This window comes from Toxorhynchites rutilus, chromosome 3, assembly GCF_029784135.1.
Source record: "Toxorhynchites rutilus septentrionalis strain SRP chromosome 3, ASM2978413v1, whole genome shotgun sequence".
Classification (NCBI taxonomy): Eukaryota; Metazoa; Arthropoda; class Insecta; order Diptera; family Culicidae; genus Toxorhynchites; species Toxorhynchites rutilus.
Genome location: NC_073746.1, coordinates 21,548,410 through 21,569,218, shown reverse-complemented (window position 1 = coordinate 21,569,218; position 20,809 = coordinate 21,548,410). Strand labels below are relative to the sequence as shown.

The following is a 20,809-nucleotide window of genomic DNA, read 5'->3' as shown; positions in this document are numbered from 1 at the left end:
ATATCCCTACGTCAAAGTTCCAGTGATTCTGTTCACAGACGGTAGAATGTTTACCGTTGAATCCGTGTCTAAATCTCGAACAGGGAACGTAAAGCTTTTTCCCTGTGGCAGAAGTGAGTGATGAGTACTAAAATTAACGAAGCACCTTGCTAGTATATGGTGTTTGGATCATTTTTCACCTCCCGAATCCTAGTGTTTATTTCAGGAGACTAGCGGCCCAATTCTATGTTTGATTAAGTTTACCACAAAGTCATTGGAGTAGCTTTGCTGTTGCACTCAAACAGACTCTCGCAACTTATTTTCTTTTCTTTTATTCAATGTTTCTTTTTTATCCAAATATATGTCTCGAACATCTACTCTTTCTCTGCGATCAATTGTTGCTCTTCCAATTTTGACTTTGAATTTCAACTCTCTACTCTTCATTTCCTACTATCTACTCTATACTTTGTTCTCTCTTCTCTCTACTCTCTGCTCTTTATTTTAAACTTTCCACTTTCTCTCCACTCTCACTACTCTCTACTCTCTACTCTTTCTACTCTCTACTTTCTCTAATCTCTTTACTCTCTACTCTCTCTATTATCTACTCTCTACTCTCTACTCTCTCTACTCTATCTACTCAATCTACTCTATCTACTGTCTACTCTATCTACTTTCTACTCTCTCTACTCTCTCTATTCTCCTTACTCTCTACTCTCTCTACTCTCTCTACTCTCCCTACTCTCTACTATCTCTACTCTCTACTCTGTACCGTCTCTACTCTCTACTCTCTCTACTCTCTCTACTCTCCCTACTCTCTACTATCTCTACTCTCTACTCTGTACCGTCTCTACTCTCTACTCTCTCTACTCTTCATTCTCTCTACTCTCTACTCTCTCCACTCTCTACTTTCTACTATCTCTACTCTCTACTCTCTCTACTCTCTACTCTCTACTCTCTCTATTCTCTACTATCTCTACTCTGTACTCTCTCTACTCTCTCTACTCTCTACTTTCTACTCTCTCTACTCTCTACTCTCTACACTCTCTACTCTCTACTCTCTACTATCTCTACTCTCTACTCTGTACTCTCTCTACTCACTCTACTCTCTACTTTCTACTCTCTCTACTCTCTACTCTTCCTACTCTCTACTCTTTACTCTACCTACTCTCTACTCTCTCTATTCTCTACTATCTCTACTCTCTACTCAGTACTCTCTCTACTCTGTACTCTCTCTACTCTCTACTCTGTGCTCTCTCTACTCTCTCTACTCTCTACTTTCTACTCTCTCTACTCTCTACTCTTCCTACTCTCTACTCTCTACTCCCTACTCTCTACTCTTCCTACCCTCCCTACTTTCTACTCTCTCTACTCTTTACTATCTCTATTCTCTACTCTGTACTCTCTCTACTCTCTACTCTCTACTCTCTCTATTCTCTACTATCTCTACTCTGTACTCTCTCTACTCTCTCTACTCTCTACTTTCTACTCTCTCTACTCTCTACTCTCTACACTCTCTACTCTCTACTCTCTACTATCTCTACTCTCTACTCTGTACTCTCTCTACTCACTCTACTCTCTACTTTCTACTCTCTCTACTCTCTACTCTTCCTACTCTCTACTCTTTACTCTACCTACTCTCTACTCTCTCTATTCTCTACTATCTCTACTCTCTACTCAGTACTCTCTCTACTCTGTACTCTCTCTACTCTCTACTCTGTGCTCTCTCTACTCTCTCTACTCTCTACTTTCTACTCTCTCTACTCTCTACTCTTCCTACTCTCTACTCTCTACTCTCTACTCTCTACTCTTCCTACCCTCCCTACTTTCTACTCTCTCTACTCTTTACTATCTCTATTCTCTACTCTGTACTCTCTCTACTCTCTACTCTCTACTCTCTCTACTCTCTACTCTCTCTACTCTCTACTCTCTACTCTCTACTCCCTCAACTCTTTACTCTCTTTACTCTCTTTACTTTCTACTCTCTACTATCTCTACTCCCTACTCTGTGCTCTCTCTACTCTCCCTACTCTCTCATCTCTCTACTCTCTCTACTCTCTCTATTTTCTACTCTTCTTCTTCTTCTTCTTCAATGGCACTAACGTTTCTAGAGGAACTTCGCCGTCTCAACGTAGTATTACTTGCGTCATTTTTATTAGTACTTAGTTGAGATTTCTATGCCAAATAACACGCCTTGAATGCATTCTGAGTGGCAAGCTCTAGAATACGCGTGATCACAGTGCAAGTCGGAGGAAATTTCTTTGACGAAAAATTCCCCCGACCAGAACGGGAATCGAACCCGAACACCCGGCATGTTAGTTATGACACTAACCACTCGGCCAAGGGAGCACTTTTTCTACTCTCTCTACTATCTATTCTCTCTACTTTCTACTCATTCTACTCTCCTTACTCTCTACTCTCTCCACTCTCTCTACTCTCTATTCTCTCTACTTTCTACTCATTCTACTCTCCTTACTCTCTACTCTCTCCACTCTCTCTACTCTCCCTACTCTCTACTCTCTCTACTCTCTATACTCTCTACTCTCTGCTCTCTACTCTCTACTCTCTACTCTCTACTCTCTACTCTCTACTCTCTTCTCTCTACTCTCTACTCTCTACTCTCTACTCTCTACTCTCTACTCTCTACTCTCTACTCTCTACTCTTTACTCTTTACTCTCTACTCTCTACTCTCTACTCTCTCCTCCCTACTCTCTCTACTCTCTACTGTCTCTACTCTCTACTCTCTCCTCCCTACTCTCTCCTTTCAACTCTCTCTACTCTCTACTCGCTGCTCTAAAAAAACGCACACACAAACACATACACGCACATGCACGCACAAATGAACACATGTACACACGCAGACGCGCACAGTCTCACACACAAAAAAACGCATCGCAGCTGCTGACTGCTCAATCTCTCAAACTGTTTTTGATTACATCAATCAATCAAATAACCAAAACACACACTCCCGCAAACGCACACGCACACGTACATGCAAACACACACACACACACGCACACACAAACACATACACGCAAATGTACACGCAAACGAACACACGCAGACGCACACACTCTCTCACACAAAAAACGCATCGCAGCTGCTCACTGCTCACTCTCTCACTATGTTTGTGTTTACGTCAAGAATACGAACATTTACGACCGTTTACGACTGTTCACGACGACCGCGCTTTATTTTTTAGCGATTTTATTTATAGTAAGAATATAAAGTGAATACGATAGCGTACATGGACATTTCAAATAAGTATTCCATAGCAATACAGACCGATTTCGAGTGCATCATTTCAACAAAAACAAGGGATTCGCTGTCACTCCTTGAACCGCACTCAGTAGAGGTTGCAGAAATATCTGCCTTTATGAGCGAAAGGTATGTCACCGCTATCCAGCCTTGAACCTAATCTCTTGGATTGCTCAGCGTGATATGTCATGAGGACCAAGGGCTGTTACCGAGACCACTTGAGTACAACACGCTCCAAACAAATATTGACCCGTACCTGAAGCCTGGAACCTTGACTCGAACTATATTATTAAAACCTATCGCACGTTTCGGAAGCGTAATTGCGGAAATGGCAATCTAATTGACGATCAATAATAGATTTAGGTGCTGACAAACATATTATTGATAACTATGATTAGATTGCTATGAGTAAAAGAACATATCGAGAATAGTTAGGTATATCTCGGAAAAATATTTCATAATGTTTGGGAGCTCAGAGAATGATGCAAAAACACAGGAACTGCACCCCGTCATAACGACAACAAAGAACGAGTTTCTTTCATTGTGTTTGTGGAATCAAAGTAAACCAACCACGATAATCCGAAGTGAAAATAATTTTAAGGTTTCCGTTGATTATACCAACATCAACGGTCTTGTTATGTATTAGGTGAGACTAGCTCGCCGTCATGAACTGTTGAAAGGCGAAAATTTCACAGAAGCTAGCTGCCGAACACAGCTTATGCGTTTGATTCGGGTATCGAAGAAAAAACGACCACAAATAACATGATAAGGTGATTTGCAGTACGACAACGCTCGGCTCAAGTCGTTGAAACTAACCCGGATGGACCCTTTCCGATTGCTGCATTCCGATTCCGATAATCAAGAATGAATCGCATGATCTATGCTCAACATACGGGAAGCATTTATTTTGTGATCGAAACGTTGAGGGCCCATTCTAATAAATAACATGATCAATTCGGATTCTGAAATGGTTGGTGTTAAGTCAGACCGAAGCATGTGACATTTTTATGATTTCGAGAAAAACGAGCTTGAAGTTTGATGCAATGAGAGATTTTCATTGAGCATTCGAAAAAATTTCGATACGTTATTCCTGTCGCGAGCGAGATTTGCCAAATCTGATTAATGTAGTATGTAGCTTACGAAATGCTTAACCTAATGCAATCAATAAGTCGAAATTTTCAATTTTGCGACTTGGTCCCCTCTGACTTTTCACCGACCAAATAGAGATTCTATAATTTATAAACTAAATGTCATAATATCAGATAATTTGAAAATGTACTGTTTGCAACTCTACAAAACACATATTCGCATGTTAGTGCTAGAGTAATCTATGCGCTAAACCGGAAACTTATTGACTACTATAGTGAAATGAACCAGTAATGACATATCACTGCATCCGGGCTTCTCCGACCGATGTATCTAAAGGCGAATGATGGTCCCTGAACATTGATTCTAAATATTTTCCTCGCGGAGTTCGCTTGCAATCACAGAGGTTCTCGTTCATCTCTGTACCGTAAAGATAATAGCATACAATGAGATAGAACAAAAACTCCTCCCAACATGCAGCAGTAATGAAGCCAAAAAAGTGCCTCCCAAATTGGTAAGTGGAACAAATAATGATCAAAACATCGAGCCCTAATCAATAACCCGTGCATAGGGGGGCAATTTTTTCCACCGATTCGGTAATCATATTTGCGGAATGAACAAAAAATTAAGCCTTTACTCAGAACGCACCGGAAGTATGGATACCGGCAGCGTTTTGTTTTCCTCTCCTCGTCGCTCGAATAGGTTCGCACCGAGATTGAACCCAACGTGATTTTGCACGCAGATATCGTTCCGAAAGTGTTTCGAAACGGAGAAACTTGTACTGTTTACGAAACAAAGGTCACAAAGTGGACAACATGAGATAATCCAAATGAACTGGACTTTGAGTAGGAAATGCGGATGATGAAATTAATTGGACTGCAATCATTTACCGTATCCAAAAATACCATAATTCACGATTTTTATTTCTGACAAACAGTAGAGAAAATCATGAATGACTGGTTTTTTGCCTGTTCAGATAAGTCAAATCAAACCTCGAAGGATGGTTACTCAACCCAGCGTTATCCAACGGGTGCATTCGAATATTGGAACTCAGCATGATTAGCTCATTAGCGCCGGAGGTGTGATTTTCTCTCCTCGCACCTTTTCCACTCGCGGGTTAGCGTCGATTTGTCACAGAGAAAATAAAAACTTCGTTACTTATGTCAGATGAAAAAAAAAATATTTCATTCATTTGTTGCAATTGTCATAAGCAAAATACCGTTGGTCATTCCGTCAGGATTTTCCCACGAGGAGTAATCACTGACCACGGACCGAATGTAAAATGCAAATTGAAACCATTCGGGGTCCCAAAATAGGATGATAAATATTCTTCTTGTGGAAGCATACATTCCTTAGAGAGAACCGTTGACTGGTCAAGAATTAGTGTGGCTTTATATTAGCATAGAAGAAGAAAAAAAACTGACCAAACAAGTTGAACTAGGATTCTATTTTCCCACGAGCAAATTGGGAAGCTCTAACCGGGCAAGGGTCAACGCGAGAATGGACATCGGTCAAGGTTCCTTCCTTGAGACGCTCGGCATCTCCCGATTCGACTTCTGCTGACCAGCTGACCATACCCGGAGGGATATTGAAATCATTAAAATTGTTCGTTTGAGTTGAGTTTTTTATTCTGTCCTTTTCAAGAAGGAAGGTTCACTGATCCACAGAAGAAAGGAACAAACAAAACGAATGAAAAGGGGTTGACAATCGGACCGGGGAAGGGTCGCGCTTCTTTACCTTTCTCAAAATCGCGTAATCAAACAACCGCCCGAAGGGGTTATTAACCGTTTCTTGAAGACGCAGAAGACATAGGGTCCGTAATGTGTCCTGCCAATGCATTATGCAAGAAATTGATCCCAAACAAAGTAGGCCGCTGGTCAGCTGGATGCTATTTGGACGGAAGCCAGTTTTTTTTGACAAACCCGCACCAAATGTCATCGATACGCGTGAAACCTTCGTTTTCCGATAGAACATCGTCGCAGTAGCCGGTGAGAGAAATGTTCAATATTTTGAGTCCAATTTCGTTACCACCGATACAAATATTGACCACGTGCTGCACTTCCCCCGAATTATTCTCACGGGTAAAACAAACCGCTTGTTGAGTCGCTTTATGACCGTAACTAAACGGACAAGAGAAAAGTGCCGCAGTGACAGAGGAGAGAGGAAAAAAAACGTAAATAACGATTAAATTAAGCGCCAGCTCTAATTGTAAGGTATGTAAATGATTTCACTTTTTTCTCTGCTGGTTCCCGGCGGTGCTGTCGCAGTGAGAGCATGTGCCCTTCCGTTTTATGTTTCGTGTTCTCGGGTAATCTTTTTTTTTTTTTTTTCGTTGGTTTCCTCACATTGCTACAATATTTCGGGTTGATGAAGGTAGTGCCGCTTGAATTTTTTTTTTCTCGTGATCCTGCATTGAGTCGCGGATGGGCGGATAAAATTACCTCATAAAAGTTTTAATTACAAAGCAAGCAAAAAAAAAAACAATACATACCAAAGTGTGGTCAATTCGATTTGTACCGTGATAAATTTGGGCATCAGCTGGTTATTGGGCAACAGATGATGGCGGTAATGTTTTGAATGAACGTTGAGTAACCGAATGTTGTTTATTGTTGTTGCTCTACTAAACGAAATTTTTGATCGTTAATTTCTGAAAGATCAAAGTTTAAATCACCGGAGAGTACCACAGTCTTTAATGGTATTGTGAAAATTATATCTCGAGTGCTCAGGTATAGTGTATAAATGTTGTCGGTAAATTTATTCCTTTGAAGCATGGGACAGACAGAATATCTCTTTCAATCGTTTGAATTCCTTCGTGTTCAATTATTCTTCAATGGACATTGTGGCCAAAGCTAGAATCAGTTATTACGCAAGATTCATTTCCATGAAACAATATGTATTGCGCCTAAGCGTACATGCATCACGGAATATTAGCCAGAAATAAAATACAGTGCTTTTCACAATAATACGACCACCCTAAACTGACTCCGCTTTGGAAAAAATGAAAAATTTCTCACTGCAGTATTCAACTCAATTTTTATACATAACAGACAATTGCCCATCAACTAGGAGTATGACGAAGTACCGGAATACAACAAGACGAACTTTGAAGCAATCAAATGTAGCCTACAAGCCATAGAATGGCAAACTTTATTAAACAGCGGACGAGATGTCAACTTATCCGTACATATTCTTCACGAAATTCTGAATAACATCATATCAGAACTTGTACTGAAGAAAAGAGGACGAAGAAATTTAACCAGCTACTGTCCTATTTGGTTTAACGCTCAGATAAGAAATTTAAAGAAAAGAAAACAAAAAGCACACAAAACATACAAAATGGACAAAATATCAAGAATTTTTCCCAAGAACAAAATTTTGCCATAAAAAGTGCACACGATGAGTATAATAGAAAGGTCGAAACTGAAACCGAATTATGTTCGAAGAAATTCTTTAACTAAGTAAAGTCTATACTCAAAAGCAATAACTTCCCATCGCAGATGCATCTCGATGAAGGTGTGAGGAATTCTTTGAACGAAATTTGTAATCTCTTTGCAAATTTCTCTCAGGAAGTATATACCACATTTCCCGAAGAGAATCGCGATCGGGACTACTTTTCATTTTTACCGGAATATCCAAATAACATATCGGAGAACTATTTTCTGCAACAAGAAATATGACATGCATTAAGGTGAAAGTGGAAGGAACCACAAATGGCTGCCAGAATGGCGCTCATTTCTTTCGCCCGATAATCAATAATTTTGCGAAATAGTGTGTAGAAAATTACCGTTTTCGCACACATCCAAAACAGCCCCAACTCGCATGAGCTACAAATTTGCTAATGTTGCGCTCGCGTATACCCAGGTTTTTTTTACGCGGTTTTTTTACGCGGATTTTCGAATTAACGCGGATTTTCCAATTAACGCGGTTTTTTTTAACGCGGTCACCGCGTAAAAAAAAACTGAGCAATATCAAATCTGTCCCTCATGCTTCCTGAGACCATATGACGGAACTTAGTGCTATTGACGGATATTAGTGCCGCACCTATGTGCCAGGTTCGATGCATCTGTAGCGAACACAGATTCAATTTGCCCGCGTTGTTCACCACCGCCTATGCCAGTTTCGATGGGAACGACCACGTCAAGTCGGAGGACAGATTTTGCAACGCAAATGCCTGACAGAACAGAAAGAATTAGACCAGAAGCAGTTAGAGTTGGAACAGAGGCAATTAGCGCGTTTAAACTTCAATGATCTACCAGTACATTGGATGTCGAATGCAAAAGCCCGGGTAACGCAGGAGATTTTCAGGAGATGGCTAGAAGAATGCTTTGTGCCGGAAGTCAAACCTTATCTTGCTAAAAAAGGACTGGAGTTTCGAGTGCTTCTCGTAATTGACAACGCTCCTGGGCATCTGCGCGTCGAGCACCCGAATGTGCAAATTGTATTCCTTCCCCCGAATACAACATCTTTAACCCAGCCGCTCGATCAGGGCATTATCGCCACGTTCAAGAGGCATTATATTAAAACTACCTTCCGCTACATCTTGGATGAAATCGATACAGGCAATGCATCGACCATAATAGAAGCGTGGATGTATTTTATAATGCGTGAATGCGTAGAATCCATTGAAGTTGCAGTGAAACTGTTGAAGAGGTCAACGTTAAATGCCTGCTGGAAGCCATTGTGGCCTGACTGTGTACATTCATCGATGCCAGCAAGTAACGAAGAGGGCGAAATACTTCTTCTAGCCCATGCTGTTGGCGGTGAAGGATTCGATGATTTTTCCACCGCAGATATTGCGGAAATGTTAAGGGAACCATTTTTAGAGGCTGAAGATTTACTGGATTATGTAAATAATTCAGCAAATATTGATCATGACGAGGAAACGGAATTCACCGAGAGCAAGATTAAGGAAGGTGCACCCGTGGCCGAGTGGTTAGCGTCTCACATTATCATGCCGGGTGTTTGGGTTCGATTCCCGTTCTGGCCGGAGGATTTTTCGTCAAAGAAATTTCCTCCGACTTGCACTGTGGTCACGCGTATTCTAGAGCTTGCCCCTCGGAATACATTCAAGGCGTGTTATTTGGCTTAAGAAATCTCAACTAAGTATTAATGAATAACGCTAGTTAATGCATATGTTGAGACGGCAAAAGTTCCACAGGGAACGTTAACGCCATTCAAGAAGAAGAAGAAGATTAAGGAAGGTTTGCAACTTGGTGAACCGCTTGCTGATTTTTTTGTGACAAACGATCCTTGTATCGAGCGAACCATCTCCTTCCGTAACGATCTAAGGCACTGTTTACTACGATACACCGAGCTGGTAAAATACGAGAAGAAAACTACCTAAAATGCACAGCTAAACGGCGAGGAACCACAACCTGTCGATAGCCCGTTGAAACGCCGACGATGTGGTGTTATCTACGATAGCGATTAAGCATTGTACGATACATTCTATCAGTTTTTGGTTGAATCTGTGTTCTATTAATTTAAAAAACAAAGATATTAAACATTTGGATTTTTTTGAATTAATTTGTTATGTTATTTTTAATCTGAGCAATATCACATCTCTCCCTCAGGCGCACCTTTTTGAGCATTTAAACCATAAAATTTACCTTAGGCTGGACAACTACTTTGTCACACTCCACCTCGCTTCGTCATACCCCCTAAAATCGCTCATCTAATGAGTTACAATAAATGTTTACTCGAATTCGGATTTTCCAATTAACGCGGTTTTTTTCTCGGATTCTCCAATTTTTGCGCGTAAACCTGAGCAACATCACTTCTCTCTCTCAGTTCATATCTCTCCCTTTCAAGCTCCCTCTGAGCGTATGCCGCACCCCATCACGATTCTCAAGAGGATTTTTATGTGACCTTTTTTTCTTTACGGGGAGTTTCCAATTAACGCGGATTTTCCAATTAACACGGTTTTTTTTACGCGGATTTCCAATTAACGCGGTTTTTTTACGAGGTACGTATCCCCCGCGTAAAAAAAGCCTGGGTGTAATCAGAATTTTACTTCATATGCAAATACACCTTCTATATACATATTTATATTTGCAATTGTTCATCGGAACACATACATTTCATACATTTTACTTCAGTATTCAATTGTTATTTTTTTTCAAATGTATTCTAAGACTCGTGTCAGTGGAGCGACACACAGTCTGATAAGTGAATTGATCTATTTGCGTACCAAAACCAAAACAAACGGCGTGCTTTGCCCTTCTTTCACAAACACTATTACCCCATAAAAACAGGTGGTTGGCTTCGTTCCACCTTCGCCTTAACTTGTTTTTCTGAAGACGCACGTCTTTGGAAATGACATAAAAAACACCATTATAATAAAATGGGCCTCGTGTTATTGCTATACATTCTGTCAAATATATACCAGGAATTGTAAGCCACTAACTTCGATGTCGCTATCCGCTGAATTTAAATCTGGAGGAAACTCAGGCTCGCGAAATTGGGAAGTAACGGTTGCGAGAAAACCCAGGAATTACCTAGGAATTATTCCAGTAGTTCTATGTGGAGCTGTAATTGTCTCGGAAATGGTTCCTGAGACGCTGACATGCATAAGTCGGCCATCCTTAGCACGCGTTTGCAGATACGTTTGGCATTAACAAGCCTGCGAGCAGCAAATATTTTCTGGTTGGGTTCCCCTAATCAGGGAGTATCGAGATCCTGGGCCTGATCACGAACGTCACTTCACGGTGAAAACGAGATTTTTGCTATGGAAGGCAATATACATTTCATTTCGTTTTCACCGTGAAGTGACGTTCGTGATCAGGCCCCCTATCTATCTGAATCAGGGCCTGACAATTTCACTTCAATTAGCACATCGTCACTCAATAATGTGTCTATCGCTTCTCAGAACAGAACCAGAACCATGCAGGCTAAAAATATATCTATTCTCTTTTCACGCACAATAAGAAAAATATCTCGTCTCTTTCGTACATATTCCTTTCATTTCACGTTGATTCCTTTCATTCTGCAAACCAAAGCGACGTTAGAAATCGTCACTTGGAAATTAATTTGAAGCACCCATGTATTCTGGCAGTTTGTATAGAAAGGAATGTTTCCTTGTTGCATTCGAAACTTATTCACTGAAACTAATGAAAACGGTGCAGTGAGGGTTGTGTAGTATGCCTGCAGGAGTAATTATTTACCGGCGCTAGTTGTAAGTGTGAAATTAGTGATGAAACGGATAGTGGTTTGGTCGGATACTGGATACCGGTCAGCTTCGAGTCCGGATAGCCGAGTATTCGACAGCCCGATGTTTGTGTTTGTGCTTGTTTGTGTGCGTGCACGTGTATTTGTGTGGGTGTTTGTGTATGTTTGTGTGCGTGTGTGCGCGTGTTTTTTTTTGCTTGCATGCAGGTGTGCGCTTTGTTTATGCGCGGGCATGTGTAGGCGTGTTTGCGCGCATTTGTGCGTGTTTCTGTGCGCGTGTGTACGTGCGTTTGCGCGTGTTTTTTTCTTGCTTGTGTGCAGGTGTGCGCGTTTTTTTGTGCATGGGCATGTGTGGGTGTGTGTGCGTACGTGTGCACGTATTTGTGTGCGTGTGTGCACGTGCGTGCTCGATTCTTTCCGTGCGTGCGTCTGTGCGTGTGCACGTTTGTGCGCGTGTATGTGCTTGTGTGTGCGCGTTTGGGCGCACCTGTGCGTCCATTTGTATGTTTGTGTCCGCTCGCGTTTTTGTGCACATGTTTGTGCATGTTTGCGCGTGTGTGTGCGTGTTTGTGCACCCAATGGTATGTGCGTGCGCGTGCTTCCGGCGTTGTATATGCGCTCGCAATTCTGCGTGGGCACGCTGAAAGCGCAGACCGAGTCGAAAATCGCGTAATTTCGAGCAAACCGTGTAAAAAAAATCGCGTAATTTCAAGCAAATCGCATAAAAAAATCGCGTAATTTTGAGCGAATAGCGTAAAAAATATCACGCAAAAAACGCATAAAAAAGAATCCAGCGTACTTGCAAATAACATGCTTCTTCGTAACATGGAATACATGTTTGATACAGGAAATATAATAAAATGAAGACAGCTCAAATCGGACTATTCTTTTCACCCTTAGAGAGGGTGAAAAACTCGAGAGAGGAATAGTCCGATCTGTGCCGTCTTTCGTTTTATTACATTTTCTGTAACAATCATGTATTCCAAATAACAGAGAAACATGTTATTTACAAGTGATTGAAGAATTTTGAACACGGTCCGCGACGATCCATTTTGGTAAAATAAAACTTACGTTTGAAAGCAGGAAGCATCCTCTAACATGCGAAATGAAAATAAATATAACCCGTTCAAGCAGTTTTAATCGTCAGTGAAAGCTTCTGCTTTTATACTTGTAAGAGAACGAAAGAGGAAAGGAACGAAACAAAAGAATCAATGTTACTGTATGCGTAGAGAATATTTCGTTTCCATTTCACCCCGATACACTGAAATTAATCCACCGAAAATGACTGTAGTGGAAGTGAGAGTTGTATGAATAAAATTCAATCACATTTATTAGCTTCGAAAATAACTAGCCCTGATCTGAATATATGAAAATGGATTTCTGTCGGTCCAATAGTTCAAAAGTTTCTAATTAAAAAGAAACATTTTCGGAAAAAAGAGTAAAAAAAAAATTTTTGGGCTCCCGTACCAATGAAATACAAATTTCTGCACAACTCGAGAACTAGTCAAGCAAATGAAACTGTTGAGAACTAAACATTCCTTTCGTAGCAATTCGGTTTGAATCCGCTCAGACTGGAAAAAAAGGATTTTTTCTCTTAGTTCGAGAATGTAAGGGTAAATATTGTTTATACTACATACGGATTTAGTGTTATACTCCTACTCCAATAATAGTGGCTGGATTCTAAGTTGCCTCTGCCTAAGGTAACAAAATTAACCAAACTTAACTCACATACAGTTGTATGCACGTGTTAGGCGTATTAAATTTCAGTTTGAATAAAAGTTACAAATTCAATAACTAGACTCTTCTAGAAATTCACAACCTGTCTTGATTCTTTGGTCTTTGGTCTTGAATGATCAGAAAAAATAGCTTCCTTTATCGTTTCATACTCAAACAGTTATCCGGTTACCATGGCAGCTGTAACTCAGGCGTGGTGAAATCAGTCACATGGGTTCCGGTGCCCAGTGGTTCCAACAGAAACCCATTTGGATTTGGAAAATTTTAGAGTACAACAAATGTTTCAATGATGATTTGACACAAACATGACAATTGAAAATTTCCGGAAAACTGTGAAAGAAAAAGGGGAAATTCAAAAATTTAATCCCAAATGTTCCACAATGACATAGTGATAGGCGTTGTTAGTCCATTTAATTGCCAACGAGATTGATCTTTATTCAAAAGTGGAAATTAATTTTCAGATGAAAAAATGCGCTCCTATATATTTTATCTATATAAATGAAAATGTATCGACAAATGCGTTGGTAAGCGCAAAACTCGAGGACGAAATCGTCCGATGTGAGCTGTCTTTGTTTTATTATGTTTTCTGTAAGAAACATGTATTTCCAAAATATATATTTTTATCAAGGCTCATATGGCGTTAGCCTCACGGGGCCGGGAGTTCAATACAAATTTTCTTATTATCTATGTTAGTAATATGTAACCGATTACTCGCGGTTGGCTCGAGGTTAGTATTACAAGTGTTCTCGTAATTGGGATGTTGCTGTCTCCAATGCTCTGTACGTGTGCCCGACACGGGATACTTCCTATTGGGATGCAGCTGACCATTAATCAGCAACGCCCCCCTAGTATGTACCCCATATCTAGCGTGGTGCGTCTTCACGACTCGAGGAATCCAGGATAGAATGGTCACTAGCCGGCGCAATCATCAGATCGTGTAGAGTTGTCATGAGCGGTACAACCTTTGGCTCTTGTTGAATCATCAGTGGACTGCACAACCTTCGGCCCGTGTATCTGTAAAGAGTGTGAATATTAAACGCTAATATCAAATACTAGGTAATTTATATTAAACGGAAATTGTGAAGGGCCAATGAAGAGTTCTGCTATTGTACCCTCGAACGTTCGCTGTGTAAGACGTAAATGTGTGGAAGTATTCAAATCTAAAAATCAATTTTGGGCGGGACTAAGTTCGGCGGATCAGTTAGTATATAAATAAAATAAATAAATATATAAAATAAGTAAGTAAGTCATTAAGTAAGTAAGTAAGTAAGTAAGTAAGTAAGTAAGTAAGTAAGTAAGTAAGTAAGTAAGTGAGAATAAATGAATAATAAGGCTGAAACCCTCCTCTTTATTTCGATGTCCAACATGTTTACATTCTTCTTCAGTTTGGTAAAACGGCGTCGAATCAAGTGGAAGTGCGCAAACGCATTTTGCGCAAATGGCAGCAAAATACAACACTGTCAGTACGCGATCTCGCCAAAAAACTAAAACTGCCGAAGAGTACCGTGTTTAGTGTGTGCAAATCGTTTGACCAGCGCTTAACTGTGGATCGGAAGGTTTGAAGCGGAACAAATCGAAAAGTATGCTCCCGACAGATGGACCGAAAGGTGGTTGCCATTATTGAGAAACATCCCAACCTTTCAGTTAGAAATGTGGCTCGAAAGGTTGGAAAATCAAAATCATATGTACAAAAAGTGAAGCAGAGGCATGGATTGAAGCCGTACAAAGTGAAAAAGGTGCACAATCGTGATGATAAGCGAAATTTCACTGCAAAAAGCCGTGCTAAGGTGCTCTACACCCAGTTTTTGCAAAAATGTTCATGCACCATAATGGACGATGAAACTTATGTTCTCGAAGACTTCAAACAGCTTCCGGGTCTCGCTTTTTATACTGCAAAGCGAAGGAATGCCGTAGCCGAGTGTTTCCGGACCAAGAAGCAGTCTAAATTCCCCAAAAAGTATTTGGTTTGGCAGGTCATATGCAGTTGTGGCCGAAAATCCAAATCTTTCGTCTCTACCGGCACTCTCAACAAAGATGTCTACGAGAAGGAATGTCTCCAGAAGCGGTTGCTACCGTTCATAAGAAGCCACGACTCTCCAGCGTTGTTTTGGCCCGATTTGGCCTCTTGTCACTATGCAAAATCCATCCTGGAATGGTATAATGCACACGAGGTCAAATATGTGCCAAAAACAGCAAATCCACCAAACTGTCTAGAACTTCGCCCAGTGGAAAAGTACTGGGCTCCGATTAAGCGTAAACTATTCGAAGCTAAGAAGAAAGCGAATGGCATCAATGATTTCAAGAGGAGATGGAAAAGCGCCGCCGCCAGCATATCTGAGGATACGGTACCTAATGGCAGATGTTCCCAAGAAAGTTCGTGAATTTTATAGACAACGTAATTGACATCGAAGTAAGCTTTCCTTGTTTTAGATATAAGTCTATTTTACTGAAATAAACAATCGGTTTTGTTGTATTACGTGGATTTGTGTTTTACTGGCATCATTTTTGTGTCCGAAATTTAACGTGATCAGGCTTTATCTATTTCCTGGGCGAAGTCCCATCAGCGCGTTTCGTTGTTTTTTACGCACTCTTATTGCCAGAAAATCTTCAGAGAATCAGCTTTCAGAACCCCAAACGCTCATCGATATATTTTTGGGAAACCCTTATATGTCTGATGTTATAAAAATTAAAGTCAATCTAAAATAAATGAAAAATAGGAAATGACAAGGCTATGCTTTCCACGGCGGGTCAGCGATTCGGATCGCGTCACCTCGGCGACTTGGGGCCACCTATGTTCCTTACCCTGGGGACTTCGCCCTCATTACATTGACCTCAGAATAAAATTTCATTACGAAAACATGAATTTATAATAAAAATTGCGCTTGTTCCGTGTGGCATCTACATCCATAATGTTTTTTCCGCGTCAGAATATTTCTGGTGAAATCTCGCTTTTTTCTCTGCGGTTATTTCCGTTGCTCTCATTTCCTTCGCGATTTTTTTTCCGGGAATCATATATTTGTGTTTATTTCTATGGGTAAGACTGTAAGGACAAATGATCAGCCATTATGCCAGAGATTCAGCAATAAACACTGATTCTTGTTATCTTTTCGTCCTTTATCAGTTTGGTTTGCTACGCATCCAAATTCTCTATAATCTATATAAATAAAAATGTAAGGCAAAATCTGTTGGTAAGCGGAAAACCCGAAGAAGGGATGGTCCGATTTTAGCCTCCTGTATTTTGTTGTATTCGTTTCTTCCCGTAGATCAATATAGTGGAGAGAAAAATCGGAAAATTTTCGGAAAATCTTGAAGGAAGGAAGGAAAATTCGAAAAATTGAATTCCCATATGTTCTACAATTAGCTAAGCGTTGTTATTTCATTTGATGTTGGCGCTAACGAAATTGATTTTTGTTCGAAAGTGGAAAATGATTTTCAGACGGAATAACGCATTCCTATATCTTCTATCTATATAAACAAAAAAGAGAAGGCCAAATGTGTTGGTGTGCCCTAGACCCGAGGAAGGAATGGTCCGATTTAAGCTGTCTTTATTTTGTAATATTCTCTGTATCAAACATGTATTCTATGCAACGGAGAAATATGTTATTTCCAAATGCTTTTTTTTTTTATCTTCGCTTATTTTTCGTCGGCCTATTTCCGCCACTTCAGTGCCAATCACCGACATCAGGGAGGCGACTCCACCTGTTCCTACCTATCAGACTCAACAACTCATAAGCCGGGCCAACTTCTTTTACTTCCCCTCCGAAGGAAGACGTAACCAGAGATTTTTCGCCTCAGAAAATCCCAACGACGCCAGCTGGGATTGAACCCAGGCCGATCGGATTGTGAGGCTGTTACGCTAACCACACAACCACTGGCGCCGTCTTCCAAATGCTTGGAGAATCTTAATAATTTTATATTATAAGGACGAATTTTTGTAGAAGTACTAGACTATTTTTAGTAAAAGGAAATTGTAAAGGATCAAAGGGTAATTTAGTGATTGGACTCACGAACGTTCACTTAGTAAGAAAACGTGGATATTTGAAAGTATTCAAATCAAAAAAAATCTATTTTGGACGGAACGAAGTTCGTCGGGTCAGCTAGTTCTTGAATATTTCTCGTAATAGCTTTTGACGATTTTCAACAATGAATTCACAAATATCTACGAAAATTCACGTGTCCTTACCTATCTGATTTGAAGGTGTATCAATTTGTTTTTACGTATTCATACTCAGGTTTTTCTTATCGGGATATCTAAACATAATCTCTGCCGCGTGTTGTGACAAATAAGATTTTAAAAGTTCCGCTTCGTCGAGTGATCGATAGTTCGCGTTTACATAATCATATCACTTACCTAAGTGAATCCTGATTTTTAACTCTTCCCACTAACAACTATTTCTTCCATGATGATTGCTAGAGAACCACGCGACCCTTCTGGCCTCCGGGCATCATACTAACATTCCCTTCCTTCTCCTGGTAACTGTAAGAACGTGGCCGGTATCGTTATTGATTATAGTCATTCAGTGTGTTTTTTGTGCAATTTCGCTGGTTGAGGTCGATCACGGAGAGCAACTACAAAATGTACAGTCTACCCAAGTTCAAACTCAAGTTCAATTTGTTTTTATGTATTCATGCAATATGGGGGGTGTCACATCATAGATTTTCAGTTCTGCTGTAGGGACCTGAATCTCTATCAAACACGTTATGTTTCCACAAATTTACGATTCACGTAAAAATAACTACGCCGCATGACCCGTGCAGTGTTGCTGATGGCTGCAGCTTGTTAGCAAATTTGCGACTGCAGGTTGAAACAAAGAGCCTACGGCTTAGCGCTATTACTATTGATATAAATTATTCTTCACTCTCCCCACACACAATGAAGCTGATTGCTATCAGCTTTTTCTGCCGTTGCAATTCAGCAGGAAACGCCCAAAAGTGATGTCCTAATTGATTGATATATGAGTGTACGAAGGCAGTACTTGCAGCAATTGCACATTGCAAACGCGGGGCTAAGAAAAAAAACAAGCGCTTCGAACAGTAACAAGTGCCAACAGGTGGTAAACGTTTTCGCGAACAGTTTGTTTTATTGCATATGAGATTAGAAGAGAGTTCGAAGGAAAAAATGGGGTGAACTTCCTTGATTTATCCTTTGCACTGCTATTGGTCAGCTGCTTTTCCCATCGCTATTTGTATTCCCACCGTCAGAAGAAATTTCTCAAGTATTGAATAAAAATTTTGTGTTTTCTAATTGTTTTCATTATAGTAATAAATTAGTATATTACATTTTCACTACACTCAATCATACTTTGGTTTAGTTCGCGATTTTCGTTTTGTCTTGATCTTACATCTGAAATTATCTTAAAAGTATTCAAATAAGGAACAATTCTTTAGTATGCCATTTGCTTTTGTTACTCCTCTGCTACCATCTTTTGACACAGACTGTGTGCGATTCATCATAATTAGTTTCTAAAATTCGTAAATATTACAGAGAACCTTTCACGTTCACGATTCTTACATATATTTGCTTAGGTAAAGTTCCTTTTGGTTGATTGATCACTGTGGGTTTAACTAGGAGTCTAAACAATCAATACTGGTCTGGTTTTTTTGGTTTTTGGTTTCGTCTGTTGCGACTGTTTACAGATTCTGATTTGAGCCGTCATGCTTGCCGACGTGCTGGTTTAGGTGATATTTGAGGGTGTTCTTTTGGGCGAACGATCGTCCACAAATGTCACACTCGAACGGGTGGACGCCACTGTGGATCCGTCGGTGGACGATCAGATTGCTTACACTAGAGTATGTTTTGGGGCAGAATTCGCAGGGAACGCGGATCTTCGAGTGCACCGATCGGCTGTGTTTCTGCAGTGCACGGCTGTCCACAAAAGCCTTCGTGCATCCCCCGTGTGGACATTTGTACGGTCGTTCCGAGGTGTGGCGTCGGCGGTGAATTACCAGGTAGCTCATAGTGCTGAAGTTTTTGCCACAAATCTCACACTAAAATTCCACAATCACCGTTACTGGCATTACAGTCACACACACGTCACAGAGAGTCAGATGAAGCGCTCACCTGAAAAGGTCGCTCGCCCGAGTGGGTCCTCCGATGTCGTGCCAAATATTCTGCCGATCGGAAGATCTTGTTGCATACTTGGCACTTGAAGTGATCGGAGGTGCCTTTTGCTTGCTGGTCGGAATGTGGCGCTAGTTGAGCAGGTTCGGGACTGCCTGCTGTCGGAGGATTAGATTGGTCAGAGGAATGGTCCGAGAGCAAGCTTGCGTCGTTGTGTTGGCTAGATATTTTCGAGCGGCCCGAGCCATCGGAACCGTCGGTTGTCGTAGGCAGACTCGTGGTGTCGTGCTTCTTGAGATGATACTTGAGGGCGGTCGATTGGGCGAAGGATTTCGGGCAGTAGTCGCACTTGTACGGATGGATCCCAAGGTGGATTCGGCGGTGAACAATCAGACCGGAACTGCTGGCGAACGTTTTCAAGCAGATGTCGCAGGTGACCTGTGGGGGTGGAATGAGAGAAAAAACCGTTAGATTACATTGCGTTACGTTACGTTATGAGATTGTTTTGTTTTGTTGGGTTGGATCTTTCGATGAGATTATGTTGATAGAGATGAAAAATGCCGCATTTACCAAGCTATTCTTCTTTAATTCCTGATTTTTTTCTCATATGCAGAAGATTGTGCTCAACTCCCATGAGAAGGCATAACGTACAATTAAAATTGTATCATAGCAGGCGGCTGAAAACCTGATGGTTTTGTTTTTTGTTGATGTTTGAAAAAGTTTCAATCAAAATGGCAAGTAATAGGAAAGAAATAGATATTGTTACACGTACAATGATAATAAGTAAGACTTGTCGAAGAAAGACATTTCGGGGAATAGCAGCTGCGGTCGGAAGACGCCACTCTACAGTAAAGAAAATCATAAACAAGTGGAAATACGAAGGAGCCATCCTGAGTAGAGGACGCAAACGGATCTAGTCTTCTGATGATGAACTGGTAATTGTGCGAAAGAATCCTAAAACAAACATTCCTAAATTGACTACCGAAGTAGCAAAAGCCATTGGAAGACCTTTTAGAGCAGACACTGCCCGGATAATAGCATACACGAACACTCTGAGAGCCGTAAAAAGTCTTTCATCGCAAAGGTGAATATAAAAAAAAATCGATTATAGTTTGCTAAGGCATATGTGAACAGATCTAAGGAGTTCTGCAACAAGGTTTTTTTATACGGATGAGCCGAAAACCAATCTCTTTGAATCGGATGAAAGACAGATGGTGTGGAGGAAGCCAGGATCGGTGCCCCAGGTTCAGCATTTGGTTCCCACAGTAGAACACGACGGCGGTAGTCAGTTGATGTATGGTACATTGGTGGCTTCTGGAACTGGAACCATTGAGTTTATCGATTCGGCGATGGACAAGATGGCTTAATTGATCTTCCTGAAACGTAACCTGCAGTCTTCTGTGCAGTAATTGGGTCTTCCTTATAATTACTTCTTTCAACAGGATTATGACCCAAAGCACACTGATCTCATCGTGCGGGAGTGCCTGCTCTATAATGTCTATGGTGGGAAATCGAAAACTGTCTGA

General features: G+C 40.7%; 2 protein-coding genes across 3 annotated transcripts in view; one reads left to right on the top strand and one right to left on the bottom strand.

Moving 5' to 3' along the window:
- The first annotated feature begins 8,585 nt into the window (after positions 1-8,585).
- On the top strand, positions 8,586-15,473 carry LOC129772947 (tigger transposable element-derived protein 1-like). Its single transcript, XM_055776482.1, has 2 exons — positions 8,586-9,253; positions 15,416-15,473. Exons 1-2 carry the CDS (start codon positions 8,586-8,588, stop codon positions 15,471-15,473), a joined length of 726 nt encoding a protein of 241 aa, XP_055632457.1.
- A 3,041-nt stretch (positions 15,474-18,514) lies between these two features.
- LOC129778746 (zinc finger protein 271-like) overlaps positions 18,515-20,809 on the bottom strand; it is a 136,346-nt gene continuing 134,051 nt past the window's right edge. For both annotated transcript variants that reach the window (XM_055785831.1, XM_055785832.1), the window contains 2 exons: positions 19,284-19,721; positions 18,515-19,210 (listed from right to left, as the gene is read on the bottom strand). In XM_055785831.1, the coding sequence (XP_055641806.1) occupies positions 18,854-19,210; positions 19,284-19,721 (795 nt within the window). In that variant the 3' untranslated portion in view covers positions 18,515-18,853. The remainder of the gene's footprint in view (positions 19,211-19,283; positions 19,722-20,809) is intronic.